Genomic DNA, 20,487 nt, shown 5'->3' with positions numbered 1-20,487 from the left:
CAGCCCAGCCCAGCACAAAGGCTGCCTGAGCCCACCCGGCCTCCACACGGCAGCTCTCTGAGCATCAACACCGGGGAGATTTTCCCCTTTCAAATCCTTTGCATCTGCCCTAGCTGGCAGTCGCAGTATTTCTAGGTGATCCTCATCTCTTCCCTGGGTGCTCACCACTGCGAGGTCAGTAAGGGACCGAAACGGAGCCGCGCACGGCAGCGGGCACGCGTTGCCACCGAGGTGGCTGACACACGGGCTGCTTTTCTACAAACGTCCTAATTAGATGCACAAGAGGGTTTTATCATTCAGGTTTCTTTTACTGATTTAACACTTAACTCCGGTAAGCAAATGAGCAATTAGCAGGGCTGCATCTGTGATGTCATTTAAATTCAAATGACACCCTGGCTGCTCATTAATAGCAGGGATGTGCAGTTCAAGACAATAAACCCAAATCCTCTGTTGGCATCGGGCAGAATTCACACTCCCTGCACACCCCTTCTGCCAGGAGGATGGGGCCACGCGTCCAGCCCCACCAGGCTGCCTCCAGGGGACTCGCCCTGGGGACAGACAGATTTAGGGCTCCCTGAACATCTTAGCAACCCCCCCACCTCTTTGTAGGGAAGGTCCCTGCTCCATCCACCCCGTGCCACACCATCTGCCTTGGCATCACGCTGCTAATCCACTCGTCACGTCGGAAGACACCTTGCTCTGCATCGATGGGCACGATCTGGGGGAGATCTCAACGTGTACAACTGCTCAGGCTTCAGCCCAGCAGGGCAAGTCCCTCTTTCTAGCACAACAAACCTGTGCACGGTTTGGTTACATCCAGACCTGCTGATTTCCACTTAAGCCCCGGCTCTCGGCACTCCCAAAGAGGCCCCATCCCACCGAGCACAAGGCTCCAAGAAGTTATTTCCTTGCTGGCTGTTAGCACAGCTCCATCTCGGCTCCTACATGCCACAGACAGGCAGAGCAGCAAGCCCACCCCACGGCAGGGTGGTGGCAGCTCACCCATCCTCAGTCCCAGCACCCAAGGTCCAACACATGGTACGTCACCGCGGGGGCCCCCACGCCGGGTGCTGGGGAACACTGCTCCTTCCTTTTTGCATCCTCGATGTCTCCATCTCCGGGAAGTGCACGAGCAGGGAGCCATTTGCTCTTACCACTTCAACTATAAAGCTCCATTTCCCTCCTCTGTTCCCCGCTCCAGTCTGAACTTTAACCAGAGCCGGGATCTGGCCATGGGGGACCCCAGCACCAGCCGCCTCAGGGAGCTTTAGGATGAACATCACATGAGTAAATGCACCCCAAAGTGCTGGGGTATTCCTGCCACAGTACTCACGGGTACTGCTCCTCGGCCTCACTGCAACAATATCACCTCTTAACTGCCACAAGGGTCCCAGTGATCAGAAATTGATGTTAATCACATGAGCATCGCCAAGAATTTCATCAACATGAGCCTTCATTGTTCCACCAGGCAATGCTAAACCCACTGTACTGACGGGGAAACTGAGGCAGGAGGGAGGGATCCCATGAGTTGCTCAGCTTTCCACAGTGAATCAGCGTTATCTCCCTCCTGCTCCCCCAGCAAAAAACACCCAGAAAAGGACACCGAGCAGTAAATTAGATTAACATTTGCTGCAGTTTCTCCGCGCTGCCGCGCAGGCAGTGCAAGACGCCGAACACTGTGCTCAGGGCAGGGAGGAAGGAAGCAGCAGCTGGAGAAGGGCCAAGTCCCCGCTGGCAACGCGGCCGACCTTGAGACAAGGTGCTCGGAGTGTCATTTGGGCGAGTGCCCTAGCAAAGCCTTGGAGATGGAGAGCAGCACTTCCAGCTCAGGCCCATGGCTGGAGCAACCCCGACAGTCAGTCCAGAGCCGTAAGGAGACGCTTGCGTGACTTGGCTCCTAGGATGTGCCAGCTGAAATAGCCTGATGGCCCTTGGGGGGGTGAAAGGCTTTTTCTCAGCAGTGAGATTTACCCTGCGGTGGCCCGGGGAACCCACAGACCGCTGACATGAGCCCTGCGCCCGTGGAGATGATCTCCTCCTGGGTAATGCCCTGTTCTCCCACAAAACATGCAAATTACTCCCTTTTCACACAACCACCTTCACTTATCTCTGTCCTGGATAACAGTGAGGTGTCCACTTTCCTCGTCTGGAAAGAAGAGTTGAAGCTGAAAGCGGAGTCTGCCTCCTCCTGAAGCTCTGAGAACAGCTCCCTTTATCCTCCCACATAAATAATGCAAGGATTCATTCACATGCTTGTAATAGATTAAAAATAAATAAATAAGAAAGAGCTCAATTTTGTTTTGCCAATCATGCACTTAATGTAATTTTCCCTTCTTGTTCCCTTGTGCCGGTGCATGTGGACTCGCAAAGATTTTAATAAGCTGGAAAGGTGCCAAACCATTTCTGTCTCATTAAAAAAATATCATCGCAGTGACAAAGGTAATTTTTTCACATCAGTAGTCAAATCTACTCCCTGAATTAAGATCCAGCTGACGGAGAGACTATCAATTTTTAATGGGACCTTCCCCTCTCCCGGAGAAAGGAAGCATGTGGGGGTTAGTCACAAAAGGGATTGAAATTTTTCACAACCGCTCCACTGGCTTCAGTTTTCTTTGAAGCATGTAGCCAATTATTTGTAAAACCTGAATGAGGAATCACAAAAAGCCGCTGCCCTCCCAGGAAAATACCCTTCTGTGAGGTTTCTGTGCAGCGCCAGGAGCCCAGGCCCCGACCACGTTTGGTTCCCCCACCGCACGTGCCGGTGGGCGCCACGGAGGCAGCCGAGGTTTGTGCTCCTGGCGACAGCCCGGAGCAGGACATGGCATCAGCACAGGTCAAGGGTGGGAAGAAAGAGCAAAGGAAGATCTGGCCGAGCAGATAAGTGATGCACGTGCTTTTGTGAGTCTGGCTGCACGAGCTGAAACTTCTCTCCAGGGGCCCTCCCCGGGCTGACGTCAGCAGCCAAAACTCCATTTATTTCAGCGTAGCCACAACAATTTACAGAAGCTGCAGCTCTGCCCCTGCGTTTAACACAAAGCTTTTGTGGAGGAATTGAACAATTCTTCCCCCTGAGAGTGACTTTCCCAAGAGAGCCGTTTTCCGCGTTTTCTTTTAAGTGAAACAGAAGGATGCAGAGCTTCCCAGGCTGGGCATCCAGAGCATCACCCACACCTGCCTGGGATTAGCAGACGCAGCTCAGGAGTGCTGGACCAGCCCTATTCCTCTCCCGCAGCTGGAAAGAGCAACCTGAGCACTCAAGTATCTGCTCGATAACATCCGTCTCCGTTTCTCCACAAGCACCTCCTACACCCTGGATTTATTACCTGAATGCAAGCACAAGACCTGTCTCCAAACAGGCTGTGTCACCCGCCCGGATGCGTGGCCACGCCGCCAGCTCCTGCTGGCTCCCGGCTCATCTCCCTTCTCCCACACGATGCCTGTTCATGCTGGGTGCAGCCGTGGGCTCTGGGCCACACACAAAAGCAGCGTTGATTCTGTGAGCGATGGCTACCTACAGCGCTCTGCCCAAGGGGCAACCGCATCCTGCCTTTGTATAGGAGGAAGGACGCAGCCGGACCCCACATCCCTTCTGCTGTGTAACTCGTTACCTCGTGCATCGCAGCGTGCCCCGGCTGGGGAAACAGATGTGGGAGTTAAAAATGATCCCCCTGTCCCCAGCCCCGGGCTGTGCAACATCCCCCCCAGTCCCTGCTCATGGCCTGGAGGTCAAGTCCTTCACCACTGGCTGCAGCAACCGGGCGACCCCCAAGGGATTGATCCCAGATGAGAAAAAACACCATTCTTGAAGACTCTGCCACAATATGAACTCCCAAAGATAATTAGTCCGCAATTAAAACACCTTGCACTGAAGGCTCAGAATCATCCCCCGCTGTGGCAAATCCTCCCCGAGCCTCTGGGGACCTGCACTCCTAGCACGGACACTGGTCCCAGTTTGGGAGCCAGGGTGCTCTTTCTGGTAGCCCTGATCTTTGGGGTCATCCAGAACAATTTTAGCAGAAAACAGAAGGAACCGTTCCTGAACCAACGGGCAGGGATGGCACAAGGCGGGTGCTGTCAGGGTGAGTCACTCTGTGCTCTAATCCTGGTTTCACCCAGGCAAATGAGGGCGTCAAACGCTGACTCACCTGCCCCGGGAGTCGGTCACGTCCCATTATAAAATACGACACTCCCAGCTAAGGAAGCATTTTCACAGCATTTCCCCTCCCCAGGACACTGGGGCTGGCTCCATGCAAAACCTGTTTGCTGCTCAGGCACAGCCCCCTCTCAGCTATACAAGACACCAGCAAACCTCGTAGGAAGCACATCGCAGCTCGTGTTTGTAAATGAAAGCTTGGAAAAAACAAAAAAAAACCACACAAAAAAACCCAAACAAACCAGAAAACCTCCTTTCCAGTAGTACTTTTAGCTCCATGACAAACTGGTTGTGATCCTTCTCCCTCAGGCAACAGCTTGCAGTTCAGCCCGACTGGTGAAATACAGGCAAAACCGCCTGCAGAGAAGATACAAAATCCAATTAACTGACCCACCCTGCGCCGGGCCAGGGCTGGCTTTGCTAGTCCAGATGCAGAAATTACCCTCTCCATCATCCGCTGTGTCCCCCCCAGCAGCAGCAGCCGTGAAGACACCAGGCTCAGTTCTAGCAGGAGGCCGAGAGCTCGTGGCTTTATCTTGCTCCAGAAAGGGGGGGGTGGGGTGGAACCAATGGTTCTTATTAGCCTGCTTGAATTAATTTAAATCACTAATCCTTGCTTAAATTAGCAGACAGGGAGCATCTTTTCAACTAGTCAGTTCTATCCTATTTTGCGTTTGTAGTCTCATTTTTCTTAAGGCAATTGGTAGAACCTTCAAGAGTGTGATTTACCCTTCTACAATCTCTTGACTCCAGATTTGAGGCTAATTTTTGTGAACTTGATACACCTCCCCTGTACACTCTTAAACTGTTGCCACACAGTTAACATATATGCACTCAGATTTTGTTAAATACATCCTTTTCTTTGGGGTTTGGGTTTTTTTTTTTGACTACCACAATTTTTACTCATTTTGCCAAATGACCTTTAGGTGAAAGTTAATTAAAACACAAGAAACATGAGAATATTTTTTGTTGGCTGTTTTGCAACAGCTGATGATTTTAACAGCCCTTTGCCTCTTCGAAAGCTGAGCAGTTCCCAGGCTACTTTGGTAGGTTTGGGGACAAGCTCAGTCTGGCTGCTTCTTCGCTGCCTGGAATTGAATCAGTCTGAGGAATTTTACATTTTTAACTTTCTTGAGGCTCTTTCCAAGTTTGAGACAGCAGAAAGCATGCTTCTTCCTTCAGCGCATGCAGCGTTTGAAACAGTTTTGGTAAAGTTTAGTTTATTTTCTATATTTTTCTTTGAAAAACACGTTTACTGCGCTTCGCCACGCATCTGTTCTTCGTTAGCGGTCATCAAGAGCTGATGCTTTAGCGAACAGGGCAAGTGAGTCCAGCACTATTCCCTTTTCACACTGCGAAGAAATTAAACTTTTCTCAGTGAAGAACCGCTGCTTCTTAAAGACTGTTTTACAACGCTAACAATGTTTTTCTCTCATCCAACACCCAAATCTTTGGATGTTTGGGTCAGAGACTCAAAACGAGGTTTCATGCCCATCTTCTAGTGCCCTTTTCTCAAAGTTACTGAACTTTTTAATAGGTAACTATAAATTAGACTTGAACAGATAGAATTTTAAACAGTGATTCTTCTTGAAACGTGTTTAATTTCTATTTAGGTGGCAGAATCCAGGTGGCCCGTCCCGCCGCGCAGCCCTGCCCTGCTCCCAGCCCCACCTGGTGAGAGGCGCTTGCAAGTGCATCCAGGCCCGGCAGAGTGCGGCCGGGGGGGCGCAGCTCCTCTCTGCCTCTTCAAGGGGATCCCAAAAGGCACCAGCCCGGCAATAACCGCAGCTTGCATTTGAGGCAAAACCCTCAAAATACTTCCCTCTCAAGGTAAAAACACATGGATTTCCCAAGCTGAATCCACCTCCTTGGAAGCATCTTCAGCTGCTTAGTCTCTAGGGCACACAGAGCGTCCGACAGAACTCCCTGTGTGTGGTGGCTCCCTTCACCCACCCCTGCAAACAGCCCAACATGTTCATGATAAATCCACGGGAGATAACCGAGGGCCACCCCTCTGAACAACAGAGCACCTCTAGCTGTGGACCGGTTGCTTCTAAGACTTTAAATTCAATTAAATGAAATCCCACTCTGCCCAGCCATCTTCCCAAGGCTTAATCCACACGCAGGATGGGGTATATAAACCACCTGCCCACGTATTTGCATGCTGATTGCTGCCAGGCAACCAAGGAAGCAAACAGAAATTATCACAAGTGGGCCACAAGATCTGCGAGGCGTGATGGATGTCAGCTCGCTCTGACGGGGAGGGAACGGGACTGAGTCGAGTCAGAACTAAACCTGAGCAAGAGAAAACGTAAAGCAATCCGCTGCTCTCAACCAGAGCCCGGCCTGAAACAAAGACAGGGCTACAAGATAAACAGTTTATGTATGTTAAGCATTCGAGAGGGTAATACAGCAGGAGGGAGGCAATGTTTTTGTTGTACTTTAGGCAGCTGATGGATTTCTGTGACAGAAAACACTGGAAGAGTCACTGTTACAGGACATCACCTACGGCCCACCAGCAGGGTGGGGAACGAGCTTCATCCTCCTGCTTCGCGCCGTCGTGAATGGACTCGTCTCTCTGAACTCCTTCTAGGAGAGCTGAAGTAAAGTTCAAAAGTTAAACTGTTGATTTGAGTCTGGAAAGACAACTACCTATGCCATTGTGCTCAGATTTCATAATCTTTTTCTTATCCTTAAAGAGATACACCACTTCTACAGTAACTTATTACAGTGACTGAGACCTGAGCAAGAGAGACAAACAGTTCCACCGGCAAGGTCTGTGAATACGACAGGGGAAGAAAAAATATTGTACAAGAGTGACACCAAGTTGCTATTCAGCCAAGTGAAGGACGCTGGGATGCCACATGGAAGACAGCGCCCTAGGGAGCAGCAGCTCTCCCTCGCCAGCACAGTCTCTCCCAGGGTTTGGGACTCTGGCTGAGAAGTGAATCCAGTCCTGTCAGCGCTGTGACCGCCCGGCTGGGCGCTTACGGGACGTGCAGCAACAGGCTTTAAGCAGAGGATTCAAGGTTTTATGAGCTGATGATCCTATACTGAAACATAAATTATCACACACAGCTGAAATGAAAAATCAATCAAAATACAGTTCAAGGCCCTGCTCTTCCAACAGCCCTCGTTATACCAACACACACCCAGCAGTAGATTCGATGTTTGAGAAAGGAAGTTAAAAATTAAGAAAATGCAGGTGATGTTTAAGCTGCTCCTCCAAGTTAAGCCACCTCCCATCGCCTGCACGAGCCAGTCCTCCAGGTCTGGGCCTCTGCTTCGATCGATTTGTGTCAGACAACGCAGAGCTGAGCACGTGTGAGCTGCAACGGTCGAAGCTTTAGTCAGGGCTCTGCGCCCCGGGCTCTGCCTTGGTGCTGTGCGTTAGCCGTCACATCGCGTCAGCGTTCGGGGACTTCTAGACATTCTCTAAACCAGCAGAAGAGTCTTTGTCCTGAACATTAAGGCAAATAATTCATAAATTAGTTTCAGGGTGTAAAACGATGGTGGTGAAGCTCAGGAAGCTGGTCCACAGAACTCCCTGTGCAAATTTCCAAAGTCACACAAGTGGAAAAATTTAATAATCCCAACACAGAGTTTCTATAAACTTCAAACTACTGCACACACACCTGCTATTGTCCCACCTGTTGACACAACAAACACATCTTTCTTTATTAGGAACTACAGATATCGACCTGCCAGTGACTCACTTTGTCCTTACGTTCACTCCCGTGGGCTCATTTTCATCTAAATTATAGAGCCCAATTAAATTTGAATTTATTAAATTTCTTTTTGCGTAGATAGAGTTATTCCAGCAAGTCACTTATCTAAGCCCAGGTACCTGTCAGTTCAGGAAGGGAGCCTTGATTAACAGCAAACACAGAGCACGAGCAGATCCAGAACAAGAAGCACGAGCGCGATTCACGCACCCCAGGTTGCACAAAGCGTCCTACGCGGTTACCGTCCCCACTCCAGCAGCTCAGCTACAAATAACAGGGTTGAGAACACAGAGAGAGGAGGTTAACCGAGAAGATCGAGTGGTGAACAGCTCAGACAAGTTTGGGTTTGGATGACAGGAGCTCAGTTACGGAGGATCAGGACAGGAATTCACTGATGTGAGTCAACACCAGGCCAGAGTTTCAGTGCAGACACGAGCGCTGAAGGTCGCGGCGCGGCGGAGGGACGGGGGCTCGGAGCAGCTCTGCAAGGGCAGCCAGGGGCTCCCGGGAAGGTGAGAGGCAGCTGGCTGTCACTGCACTGGTCCAGAGGCCATGTTAGTGTCTGAAAGAATGGCTAAGTCAGAAGGAATTAGAATACTAATGATCTTCTGAAAGCGAGTATTTAATTGCTCCTTTGAAAGTTAAACCATGCTTTATCGATAGATGTTAAAAAAAAAAAAAAAAAAAAAAAAAAAGATGGGGTAAGACCTGAGAGTTTTGGGAAGGTCTGGCCTTCCTCCCTGCCCACAATCCACGGTGCAGTCCTTTATCAAAGCACAGTCCTGGAGGCAGGAGATGAAAAACAGGTATGAGGGAAGATAAGCAGTCAGTGACTCAGGTACTGAATGTATTTAAAGAACTTCTATTAGTCCTAAGATTAAAAGGCACGCAGAGGTCAGAAAACCCAGATGAAAGCAAGATTCAGATTATAAAGACCGAGGCAGTAACCCCCGAGTGAAGACTGCACACGTACAGGCTTGTAAAGATTGAATTTCAGAATCATTTGTGTTGCCGAGGAATATCACAGGAAAAGAAAAAAAAAATAACATGGCAAAGAGATTAGCGCAATATGTCGTTAGGTTCTACAGTTCCATAAGCACCAAATTCACTCAGATGTACTTTATAAAAGGTGTTTGTCCAGAAAGTTCTTGGAATTTATTATACACATTTAATAACAGATGATACTCAACATTCAAGTGTTGTTGAACTAAGTTTACAAGCACTTTAGCATACAATGTATACTTATGCTAACAAAAGATTCAGCATATAAGGAAGTGCAGGAGGAAGCTACTTTAAAGATATCCCCTTCCATCCAGTATCTACATAATACCTGTTTTATTTTAAAACCCCTACACGATGTCAAGTCAAAAGACTAATCGAATATCTACACTTAATTGTGCACATCACATCTACTTCAGATGCAGGACAAAAATTTTCAAAAGCATGTTCTATTCCTCCTTCCAGAGGAACCTCAGACTTCAGAATTGACTTGATTTCAGAAACAGCGCTTGATTTTTTTAAAAAAAAAATTCAACAGCAGCAATCCAGCAAGTTTCAAATATGATCATGAAAAAGGCAGCGAGCCACCAGGATTCTTTAGCTGAGCATTCCAACCAGTGTTTCCATGACTAAAGCTTGTAACTAAGTTAATGCAAACCTGCCATTCTTTTTTGTTTGGGTTTTTTTTTTTTTTTTTCAGGACCTCGAAACGTTTTACTTGCTAAGACAAGCAATTTTCACCAGCAAATGTTGTGTGTGTTTGTTTTAAGCTGATCCATCCTGACAGAGTGCTGACCAGGTAGACTGTTTTACTCTTGCTTTGCAAGAACACCGACCCAGACACAACAGGAGCATCACTGAGTTAACAAAGGGCTATTTTTGCTACCCCAGGACAGTTAAAAACAAAAGCCCCAATTTTTCAGAAGCCAGCCTACTGGACCAAATACATTTTGTATCTGTGTATTCATTAACCCTGTACAAAAGAAAGCTGATTAGCAAATGTAAATGTTCATACAAAAATAGCCAACATCTGTTTAAATTTAGAAATTTATTTTGTTTAATCCACAAGCTTTATATAGCTTTAGTTAAAAAAACAAAAACAAAAAACAGTGAAAACATGACAATATCCAAAGTTCAGGTTCCTCAAACTTTCAAAGACCACATCTCTGAAAGTTGCTTATACCATTCAGAAGAACCGTAACGAGACAAGATTTATGAATGGGGCAACGACATCTCACAAACAAAATTTATGTAACTGAAGGAATTTTTTTTTTTTTTTTCTTTTTCTGGGACTGCTGATCATGGAAACTGCCCTTTAAAAAAAGAACATAAAAATACAAATGAAATTCCAGTGTTCCAAATCAACATGTTACATCAATATAAACCCACAGTGTCCTGGTAAACAACATGCTTTCATTTATGTACCATTCTAAACTGCTACTCTCGATTCGCTTTAATGGAGACTATACAGGCAACAGTAGAAAGCATTAAAATATATGTACTTCCTCAGTAATTCTGCAGTGGTTTTACTTCTGGGCAAGCTTACAAACCACAAAGGTTAGTAGCATAATGTAAGAGGATACAAAAGAAGTCAAATGAGACCCTCACAAATTATGCTAAAGTCTTTGTTGAATTTCAAAGAAACTAGGGAATTGACGGTCATGTTTAAAACCTTCAAAACAAATTCCTACTGCTTCTAAAAAGTCTCGCTCTAAATGAAATTATGTTGACTGTCAATGAAAGAATGTCACTAGTACACTGTGGACACCTTTTGTAATGTAAATCCATGCCCTTTGTACATGGTGAACCTCAACCTAGCAATTATTACAACAAATGTTATATTCTAAAGCTCAAACACATTTAGCAATTTGAAATTGAATTCTGAGTACAAACCAAATAAAATGTACATTATATCAAAGGATTCAGCCTAGGATGGTGGTGACACTTGCGCCTTCCTCATCGACCTCAGTGCCTTCTCTCGCAGGTGCTTTTCTAGATCATCAAGGTTGTCTTCGGGTTCACTTTCTGTCTCCTTCAAAGAAAGAGAAAGCATTTCTTCAAACACGGAACGCTGAGGCAGGCCGCAGCCCTCCCAGTACTGCAAAGCATCAGGTAAAAATGACGACGCACTCAGCTGCATTTCAGGAAACTGTTTAGAGCATCCCGAGTATATGTATATACGTGTATTTGTAAGTTCTTATATTGGACTCTTTAAAAAGTGAAGCCCAGGTACCAGATTCCTACCTTCTTGGGTTCTGTCTCTGCTTCCTGGTCTTCCTGTGCTGAGGTGGTATCTGCTGCAGCCACAGCAGCAGCTGCTGCAGCCGCCGCAGCCTTCTCCTTCTTATGTTTTTTGTGTTTCTTGTGCTTTTTATCCTTTTTATGCTTCTTATCCTTCTTTTTCTTCTTCTTCTTTCCACCCCCTTCTTGATCTGAATTCTGTAACAAAAAATGCAAAAGATATTACAGCTCATTCCTAAGGCTTCAAAATGTTAAAAAACAAACCCACAACCACCCTGGGCAATCTGAATGGACCGAGCCACATGTGAAATTCAGCAAACACTGTCAGAACTGGGGGAAAATCACATTCCCATCAACTGACAGAAGTAATCCTGGAAGACGGATACTGTAACGCCTGGCTGTGCTGGGCCTGTTGAGAACGGAACAGAACACACCACCACGCAAACTCGCCAAGCTGGTCACAGCAGCGACACACAAACCTCTTCATTAAAATTAATGCTGCAGGTGGAGCCTAACTCCGTAAACACTCCTCTGGCCAAGAGTGGCAGTGTCCCTAGGAAACACCTTCGGAGTACAGATAAGGACACCAAACAATCTCTTCTCTTCCCATTAGGAACAGCCTGAGTTTGCATGTGAGACTGCTAAGCATAAATGAGATCACCTCACTTTGTAGACTCATGAACTGGGAAAGTCTTTTCTTCTTCCAGAAGCTAAAATTTATATATACTAGCACTTTTTTTTTTTCAGACTCAGAGATATTAAGTGTGAAAAATTCGTTATGAAGTTTTTAACTGTGAAAAATCACTACCAAGATTTTTATTTTTCCCCATGTGAATAAGCTTAGAGCTTTTCAGCAGCTAACACTTAATGAAAATAACTTGCCATCTAACCCAAAGTAGGATTGTTTTTACTAGCAAACAAGTACCCTTGCAGGTGACGGGCTCTGAGTTGGGCTTTTAGCCTTTTTTGCAGGTGACCAGTTTGCAGAAGGAGAACGAGACCGAGTGGGAGAGGGAGGTCCTTGGTGTTTTTTCGGTGCTGGCTCGGGTGATCCTGATGCAGACCGTGATGAAGACACCCGTCTTGCAGATCGTGGACTTGGTGTGGAAGCCCTGAAAAACAGAAGAGCCACAGTGAGTCAAAACAACAGAGTAAAAACTAACAAAAAAGCCAGATGAACAGATATGCTGTAACTTGTTTCAGCTGCCACTTAAAAAATGATTAGTTACTTTGCTGGCGTATGTTACAACAGGCAAAACAATCTAATACCGCCAGTGGATCCGTAATGCAAAAGGATATTGCAACGTGATAGCTTGTTAAACAATACTGCTACTGTTGGTCAGAAAGGATTGCTCCCTTTCTTCTGATATGACTAATTTATAAACACATTAAAAGGCAAGAGAATAGCAATGCTGTGTTATTATCCAATGAAGAAAGAGTGCAAGACATTACACTCAGCTATAGTTTCCTTCTGAAAAAATTAACAAGCCAGCACAGTACTTTTAACTAACTGCTCAGAAAAGCAGCATCGCACTAAAAAAAACCCAAACCTTTGGAATTTTAGCAGTTTATCTTGGATAACCACTTATGAAATGATTCATGAGCTAATGCAAAGTGTTGGTTCCCCTCCACAGTTAGCTTTAAAATAAAAGCTGATTTTTCTTTAAACAAAGGTAGTAAAAAAACTTCTCTCAAAGTTCTTTTCACCTGCTCAGTCCCAGTGCTTTGTTGTGCTCTTATAAGACCCCACCACAAACTCTACATAAAGCCTCTTTAAAGCTTCTCCCTGCGTTGCACTTTAACAGATTCCTCCAATCTAATAAACTTCTGAAAATCAATGTTGTGATGGCGGCAGCCAAACAGAGCCACCAACACTTGAGCAGTCTCAAGAATCGAGAATCATTCTAATGTGATTCCCTACCTGTACCCACTGCAGTAAAACGAAACAAAATCCCCCTCACAAAACCCCCACCAACAAAGATGGATTTTTTTACTTTGTCTTCTTAGGTTCTGGCGTTCTCGACACCCTCCTGATGGGTCTAGTGCTTGGAGACGGAGACTGTCTTCGCTGGGGTGAAGCTGAAGCTCCCCTTCGTGGTGGTGGTGGGCTTGCAGAGGTATGAGAAGCTCTAGGCCGTGGTGAAGGTGAATGCCTTTTGTTTTGTGGTGGTGAACGTGTTTCCCGATTGGACCTACTGGGAGGAGATCCCTTCCGGTGCTTGGAAGATATCGAAGGCGAACGCCTTTTGGCGGTGGGCGAGCTCCTTTGTTTTGGAGGTGGTGAGTGGGAGACTCTGCGCTTCGACTGCGGAGAAGGGGATGCCCTTCGTTTAGGTGGGGGAGGAGGAGAAGCTGTTCTTCTCTTCGGTGGTGGGGAAGGAGAATATCGTCTCTGGATCGGCGGAGAGTATCTCCGTGGAGAAGGGGAGCGTCTGCGCGGGGGTGGTGATGGAGACCTACAAAGAAAACAGTCACAAGTGTCCTGCAATTCACCCAAAGGAGGGAAAAAACTCCTCTAAAAATGCTTTAAAACTTCATTTAACACCAAAGTGACCATCAGCTGAATGGGTGTTATTCAGTATTTGACACAGCAATCAAATGATACTGGGGCCACACACCCACCACACCAAAATCTCACGAGCAAAACCGCACTCCCCTCAGTAAGCTGTGAATCAAGGAACTGGTATCAAGGTGTTTCTTTTTACATGTCGTAGTTGGAAGTCAACAAACCAAAAGCAACCACTTCATACAAAAAATACACTAGCCTACCTTCGCCGAGGTAAGGAAGGTGACCGCCGCCGCCTGGGAGGAGGGGCAGGCGAAGGAGAGCGCCGCCGCCTCGCTGGGGGGGGCGATGGACTTCTCCTCCTCCTACTAAAGAGATAAAGGGATGTCTCAGAAAAGTTGCAATTGAGCCATGAGGGGTTTTTTTTGTTGTTCTGCTGTCACCACAAAAAATCATTTTGTTCATGCATTTCAAAATGGGAAAAAAATACTCGTCTTCCTAAAGAGTGAGACAACACGAGTGAGACAACTCATCATTTTACTGTAATCCCCAGAGCCCACCACAGCAGTCACGAGACAATCTCACATTCTGCTTAACCTGCTCTATTCACATCTTGTAGCCAAACAGGAAGCTCAACTCTCTCCCACTTTCTTCTCCCGAGAGCTCATTTCCTCCATGTCCCTTGCACTGAACTTAGTGATCACCTAATGAGCCAGACCAGGTTACTGACCCACCAGGAGACTAATCCAACAAAACCACCTCCCAGTCATCACGCAGTGACACGATTGCTAGATCCAAGGCAAGGAACTGGGAACGTTGAGCTCTGCCAGGAGGACCAGAACTGCGGTCAGCAGCACTCTGGCCTGGATCAGGTTAAGCAGTGTGAAACTGTACCCCTCAACACAGCTTTTAGTTATAATCTGAAATCCAAAATGACTTATTTCTTGAAATAGAGAGAAAAATCACAGCTGTTGCTAAACTGCAGCTATCTGGATTAAAATTATACAGAAACCAAGCTATTTTCTGCTCTTCAAGGTTTACAACAGACTTCTGAGAGGGGCAATTTTAATCACATACCTTCCTCGAGTTTTAAATGAGAGGAAGATTGGTGTTTTGTGAGGTAAAACACTCCTATTTTTTGGTAAAGCAATTCAGATGAAATGACTGGATAGAAGAAAAAATGACAGTAATAAAAAAGCAAAGCAGGTCATCTACATAAACTGAGATTTGATTTCAAATACGTTGGCTGTTGTTCTCCAAGCCAATGGGTTACACGTTTTATTGGTAAGAGTTTGTTCCAAAAGACAACATTGTTTTATGATCTGTAACAATGCCAGCTTTCAAATGCCATGGTTGCCTAATTAAATGTGTATTTACACAATAGGCAGTAGATTAATTTAGTCTGTTGCAAAACAGATAAAGATCTTTGAATTCTAATCTGTTTTGCATAAAATTGTTTGACAAGATCCATAATTAGAATGGTCTACATTTGTATAGTCATACTTAATCTCATACATTATTACGTATGCTGCAACTATGCTCTAGCTCTTAATTACAGATTGATCACAAGGGTCATTACATCAGATTAATGAAGCCATCAAGCACCCAGCTTCCTGCACCCTCCTATATTCTGAGATCGACACAGAGCAAACAATTTCACAAGTGTTAACGATACTGCCTGCACAAGAGAAAATAAGTAGGTGTTCACTACTAGTCTACTAGTAGTAGTTTCAAATATCTAATGAACTGAGGAATGACACCTCTAAAAATTCCAATTATCAGTGACCCAGAACATCAAGATCTTAATCCCTTATTGGAGCATACGGGAGGGTTTTAGCCAGAATGTCAACAGCAGCAAGAATACACAGCAACGCTCGCCCACCTTTCCAATCAGTGCATAAGGAATTAAGGAACGCCCCGAAGAATACAAGCATTCAGCTACTTTCAGGCATCAGTGAGATGCTAATAATATTAATGTTATTAGCTGTTGCAGGTTTACATGAATTAATAGCAGTGAAGGAGAGAGAGCAGGTGTTTCTTTTTTTTTTTTTTGCCAGTGAAATGGTCCCAGATCCATCACATTAAGGAACACATCAGTCTGAATTCCCCTCACTTTTAAGTTTGCAATTCCAAAGGATGGCAAGTATTTATTTATGACAAAATAAATGAGAGCCTGAACGATTTTTTTAGATGTAAATCCTACTTAACAGATTAATTTCTAACCAACCTTTTCATCACTGGCGATTGCCACCTCTTTTCCATCTGCATCCTGAGAGCAGTGGAGGAAAAACAAAACAAAACAGATCTATCTGCCATGTATTTGAGGCAAAAATGAACATATTCAAATAAAGTTCAGGGTAACTCTTACCAAATGAGCATAACGAGCATGCAATCTTGAAACAAGATTGGGCAAACTGGACATGACAATTCTGTTGTGTATTTGCTGACAGTTGCATAGCAAACAAACAACATGAACTAGTTAGAAAAAAAAAAAAAGATGTCAGTTATGTTCAACTTAAGAAGAAATTACCGAGGGGAGGATTCCTTCTGTCTTTTTCGTGGAGATGGTGATGGACTGCGTGAGTGCGAGTGGCGTCGGCGTCTACCAACTTCCCCGTTCTTCACATTGGATCTTTTAGGTCTTTCCTCTTCAGATGATGACGAAGAACCAGAATCTATAAATGTAGAAGAATCACTCTCTGGAAAATTATTCTTATGATGCTGTTAACACAGTTCCCGATAGGGTTATACTGCAGTTTAAACTGCTATCCTCCTCTCCCACAAAATAAGAAGTCTCTATTTAACAGCAGTTCAACTAAAAACGTTAGTTAAAATTCAAGTGATAAATAAATCCATCAGAGCTGGGTAAAAATATTTGCAGCAACCTAACTGTGCACAAAAATCTGACAGGTAATTTAAAAAGTGAACTGCAGTTACTTATAAATACATTAAGAGGAAAAAACCCTATACCAGACCCAGGTTAATTTACTGATCTCAAGCATACAAGAGTCCAAAATATTAGGAAATAACCTATTGCAACACCACATTTAGGTAATGCATAGCAAACAATATTTGTGTGTGATGTTACGAGTTTACAAGTTCAACTTCTAAAGATGTCAACCCCTTAACAAGAGATGTATCATAACCTTTAAAAGTGATACTTTATTCTTCATGAGCAATAATTAAAGTGACTTAATTATAGATCTACCACTCATAATGAAGTTCACAATAGCACTGTAGTATACGTAGCAAATAATTTTAATCAGTATTTGAACTTAACATTAACTACTTCCTGTGACAGTAAACTACAATCCAGTTTTAGGAAATCTGTGGCACCCATACCAGATGAAGACTGTTGATTTTGCCGTCTGTACTGACGCCTCTGTTGAACAGAGTCTGCTGCAGCCATTTTACCTCCTTTATCTTCTTCTGAAAAGGTACATACATGGACAGAATATTTAAACCAAAGATCTAAATTCGCCTTATTCAGGCAGAAGCAAAGTCGTATTAGAGTAGATGATCAAGCATGGGGTTTCTTGGTTGTTTTGTTTTGTTTGTTTGTTTTTTAAATCTTCAGATAACATTGAAGCTGGAATACACTTTGGCTGAGCTTTTTTCCAAGAAAGCTTGGATAGGAATGCTTGAGGCAGTATGAGTGATCTTTACACTTCTGAAAACTCCTGCTTTCAGTGCCAGTCTATCAAGGAGGTTCAGCACTTTACCACTGCCTTTTATTGACCTGCATCTCTGACTAAAAACCCCACCCAAAACCCGTGTTGAAAAGTGAGAGCCATACCCGATTCAGACAGTTCTGCTTTCCTTGGTTTTGGGGCTGGCGAAGGAGATTCTCTTTTTTCAGTACTCTTATGTTTGGGTGCTAAAAGACAAAGTGACATAATATGCTCAGTTGGAATTCATGGCATTCTGGCATGCTTTTCCGCTCGTACAAACTGTACACACCATCTTTGAGAAAACAAAAGCACAAAATGATAAAGCTGCTGGAATAGACGTTTTTATTTTATTACCTGATGTTCTGCTAGGAGAAACAGAGCCACGGCTCTTCCTTGCACGGTTCGACTGCTGGGGTGTTGGAGACCTGCGTGGTTTTGGTGGTGGACTTGCTGGTGGGGATGGTCTGTGCCTCCGCCTAGGAGGGCTGGCAGAAGGAGAGAGCCTACGTGTTTTACGAGGAGGACTGGATACAGTTCTTTTAGGTGGTTTCTTTGGTGGTGACCGGGAACGTGAGGAGGAGGAGGAAGAGCTACTGCCAGATAAGGATGCTGATGACCGTCTTCTCCTGTAAATCAAAGACGACATTAGATTCTGACTAGTCAGTTTCAGAAATGTTTGAGCATGAACACAGAATGGCATTTGTTTGCAAGCACATATATAGAGCCACATACAACAGCACTTCCAAAACATGGTGGACAGCCTTCAACACTTGGTTTGTAGAAGAAGAAAATAACAACCAATCTTTCAGTTACTTTTAAACTACATAGTGAGCAAAAAATTGTTAGTGTTACCTCTGCTTGCTTTCTGTCAATCTACAGACTACAACTAAGCTTTTCTCCTGGGAGCAATTAGTTTTGTTTGGGGTCTCTAACTTTTGGATGGTTAAGAGAATTCTCCATGTTAGCACATGTGATTTAATGACCTTCAGAACAGATCTGTCTAAGAGTTTAGTGTGCGAGTACACTAAAAAGTTTTTATACCAGGAGGTAAAAATTTCAGACAACTTAACAACTTAACAGTTCAGAATCAATCTATCCATTCTCATGTTTTAGTCTTTCATCTTTACTTTGTAATTTTAAAAAGGTAGGGCCTCTAGAATTCTGCGGCAAAATTTGTGGCAAGTTCTGTTGCAATTGTGTACCTGCAGAATCCACCTTTGGCTGCAGAATTCCTGAGAACCTGGAAAAAAGAAACCCTACCTTGAGTGAGATAAACATTTGCTGAAAGGGAGCTCTTGTACATCTTGCAACATACTGGTTTGATACTTTTCACAGTTTTCCCAGTAACTGTGTGAAATGAACATATTTACAAACTCAGGAAAAAAAAAAAAAAAAGAATAGTCATCACCTTGTCATAGAAAGGAAGAACTGTTCCTTCCTAAAAAAAGAACAACTGCTGTACACAGGAAGCATCACTTTTCATTCTCTTCCTATGAAGAGGATAGAAATTTACTCTCTTCCTGTGAAGACAAACGTCTATTTTGACAGTCTGTAACTTTCTTTGCAAGGCAACTCAGGGCTTTGCTACTAGAACAATTGCTTAAGCTGTGAAAAATGTAACCTTGAACAACAGAGATCAGACCTTGAAGATTTTTTTAAAGTAAAAGAACATGAAGAAACACATTTCAAGTCAAAATTCAATTTTGATTTTCATTTCATTTTACGTGATAGGAATGTCATAATTAAAAAACTCCCAACAAGTAAAATCCAGTTACTTGTTCCAATTTTTTTCCCCAGGCAGGAAAAAAAAAAAAGTATTAAGACTTAAGCAAATTGTCATACCAGATGTCATGTCAATCTATGCTGGGAACTCTCCAGAGCCATTTGAAGAAGTTACAGTTCTGAAATTGCCACTTTTCAAAAAGGTGGCATTCTCATCACTATTTCAACTCCAAAGAAATCGTTTCACAGCTACTATTATGTTCCCCCACAACACACTTATGAAATAGGACACCGCAGTTTTCTATCACTCAAATCATACACCTGACAGTACTAAGATAAGATGAACATGCTAATTCTGGTAACACTCATTCCTCACAACTAATGTTCCTTTCAACTTTTAAATTTTCACATTTTCAGTTGTCTCAGAAAAGGGAATCTTACCGCCTCACAGGGGATCTGCTTCTTCTGTGTCTGGGGGGGGGAGGCATTCGCCTTGGAGGGCTCCTTCTCCTGGGAGATGGCCGTCGTCTCGGGCTTGGTCGCCTTCTAGGGGAGTAAGACCTGTCATAATCAAAAATTCAAATGAAAAGCAGCTATCTAATTTTCGGATTTGAGGAAATTTCTCCTCAGGGCACTGAGCGTAAAAAAGTTGCTTTTCTCCAAGTGCATCACATTAATGTAGTATTTAGATGATGATGCAAAGTGTCAGACACAATCAGTGCTTTAAAGTTCACCTACACCTCTATACTAAGTAGTACAATAATCAAAAAAAAAAAGGGTAAAAAAAAAATTTAGTACATCTTCAGCATCAAACCTATCTCCTAAAAGAAGGCTACACAATTCCCACTATCTAACAACTTAAGAGCATTAAGTACCCCGTCTCTTCTCTGGTCAGTGTTAGTCACCGTGAGCATCTTCTCACCAACTGATCTGAAAAAAACAGCTCCTGAACACGTTTATCCACTGAATGCATCTTTCTCCTTTAGCCTAAAACATCCATAGCTCGACACCTCTAGAAACATCAATACTTTAACTGAGAACATTCCATTAAGTGGCGCCTTCAGAAGAAAACATTCTGTTCCCAACCTTCACGATCAAGACAAATTGAAGTCCTACCTTGACCGTGATCTATGACGCCTTCTTGGTCGAGAATGAGATGGAGAACGTGATCGAGATCTTGACCTTGACTTGGACCGAGTTGGGGATCTTTGACGAGTCTTCTCCTTTTCCTTTTCTCTCTCCTTCTTTGAATTACGTTCTGGTGAAGTTTCCTTAGTCTCTGGTACAGGAGGTTCAGGTTTAGGAGCTTTTGGGATATCACTGTTAAAAATAAAGACTTAATTTATAAGCACATGCAAACCAGAGCCCCTGGAGTAACATTTTAGAAGCTGCCACGATATTCCCCTACAATGAACATCTTCCCGCCCATCCTCTGAGATGTTAAGATATCCTGCTCCAAAACTGCGAAAA

General features: G+C 44.3%; 1 protein-coding gene across 7 annotated transcripts in view; it reads right to left on the bottom strand.

Annotated features, from left to right (window-relative positions):
• Positions 1 to 9,400: 9,400 nt before the first annotated feature.
• Positions 9,401 to 20,487, bottom strand: part of SRRM1 (serine and arginine repetitive matrix 1) — a 16,296-nt gene continuing 5,209 nt past the window's right edge. For 3 of the 7 annotated variants that reach the window (XM_026863186.1, XM_026863181.1, XM_026863187.1), the window contains exons 6-17: positions 20,134 to 20,337; positions 19,459 to 19,578; positions 17,650 to 17,921; positions 17,421 to 17,501; positions 16,967 to 17,053; positions 16,155 to 16,299; positions 15,852 to 15,893; positions 13,888 to 13,992; positions 13,113 to 13,574; positions 12,044 to 12,230; positions 11,122 to 11,316; positions 9,401 to 10,909 (exon numbers count right to left, since the gene is read on the bottom strand). In XM_026863186.1, coding sequence (XP_026718987.1) covers positions 10,805 to 10,909; positions 11,122 to 11,316; positions 12,044 to 12,230; positions 13,113 to 13,574; positions 13,888 to 13,992; positions 15,852 to 15,893; positions 16,155 to 16,299; positions 16,967 to 17,053; positions 17,421 to 17,501; positions 17,650 to 17,921; positions 19,459 to 19,578; positions 20,134 to 20,337 — 2,005 coding nt within the window. In that variant the 3' untranslated portion in view covers positions 9,401 to 10,804. The remainder of the gene's footprint in view (positions 10,910 to 11,121; positions 11,317 to 12,043; positions 12,231 to 13,112; positions 13,575 to 13,887; positions 13,993 to 15,851; positions 15,894 to 16,154; positions 16,300 to 16,966; positions 17,054 to 17,420; positions 17,502 to 17,649; positions 17,922 to 19,458; positions 19,579 to 20,133; positions 20,338 to 20,487) is intronic. The other 4 variants (XM_026863182.1, XM_026863183.1, XM_026863184.1 and 1 more) reach the window with 4 other exon arrangements.

Source organism: Athene cunicularia, assembly GCF_003259725.1.
Source record: "Athene cunicularia isolate RWA chromosome 23 unlocalized genomic scaffold, athCun1 chr23_part1, whole genome shotgun sequence".
NCBI lineage: Eukaryota > Metazoa > Chordata > Aves > Strigiformes > Strigidae > Athene > Athene cunicularia.
This window is presented reverse-complemented; position numbering and strand designations above follow the sequence as displayed.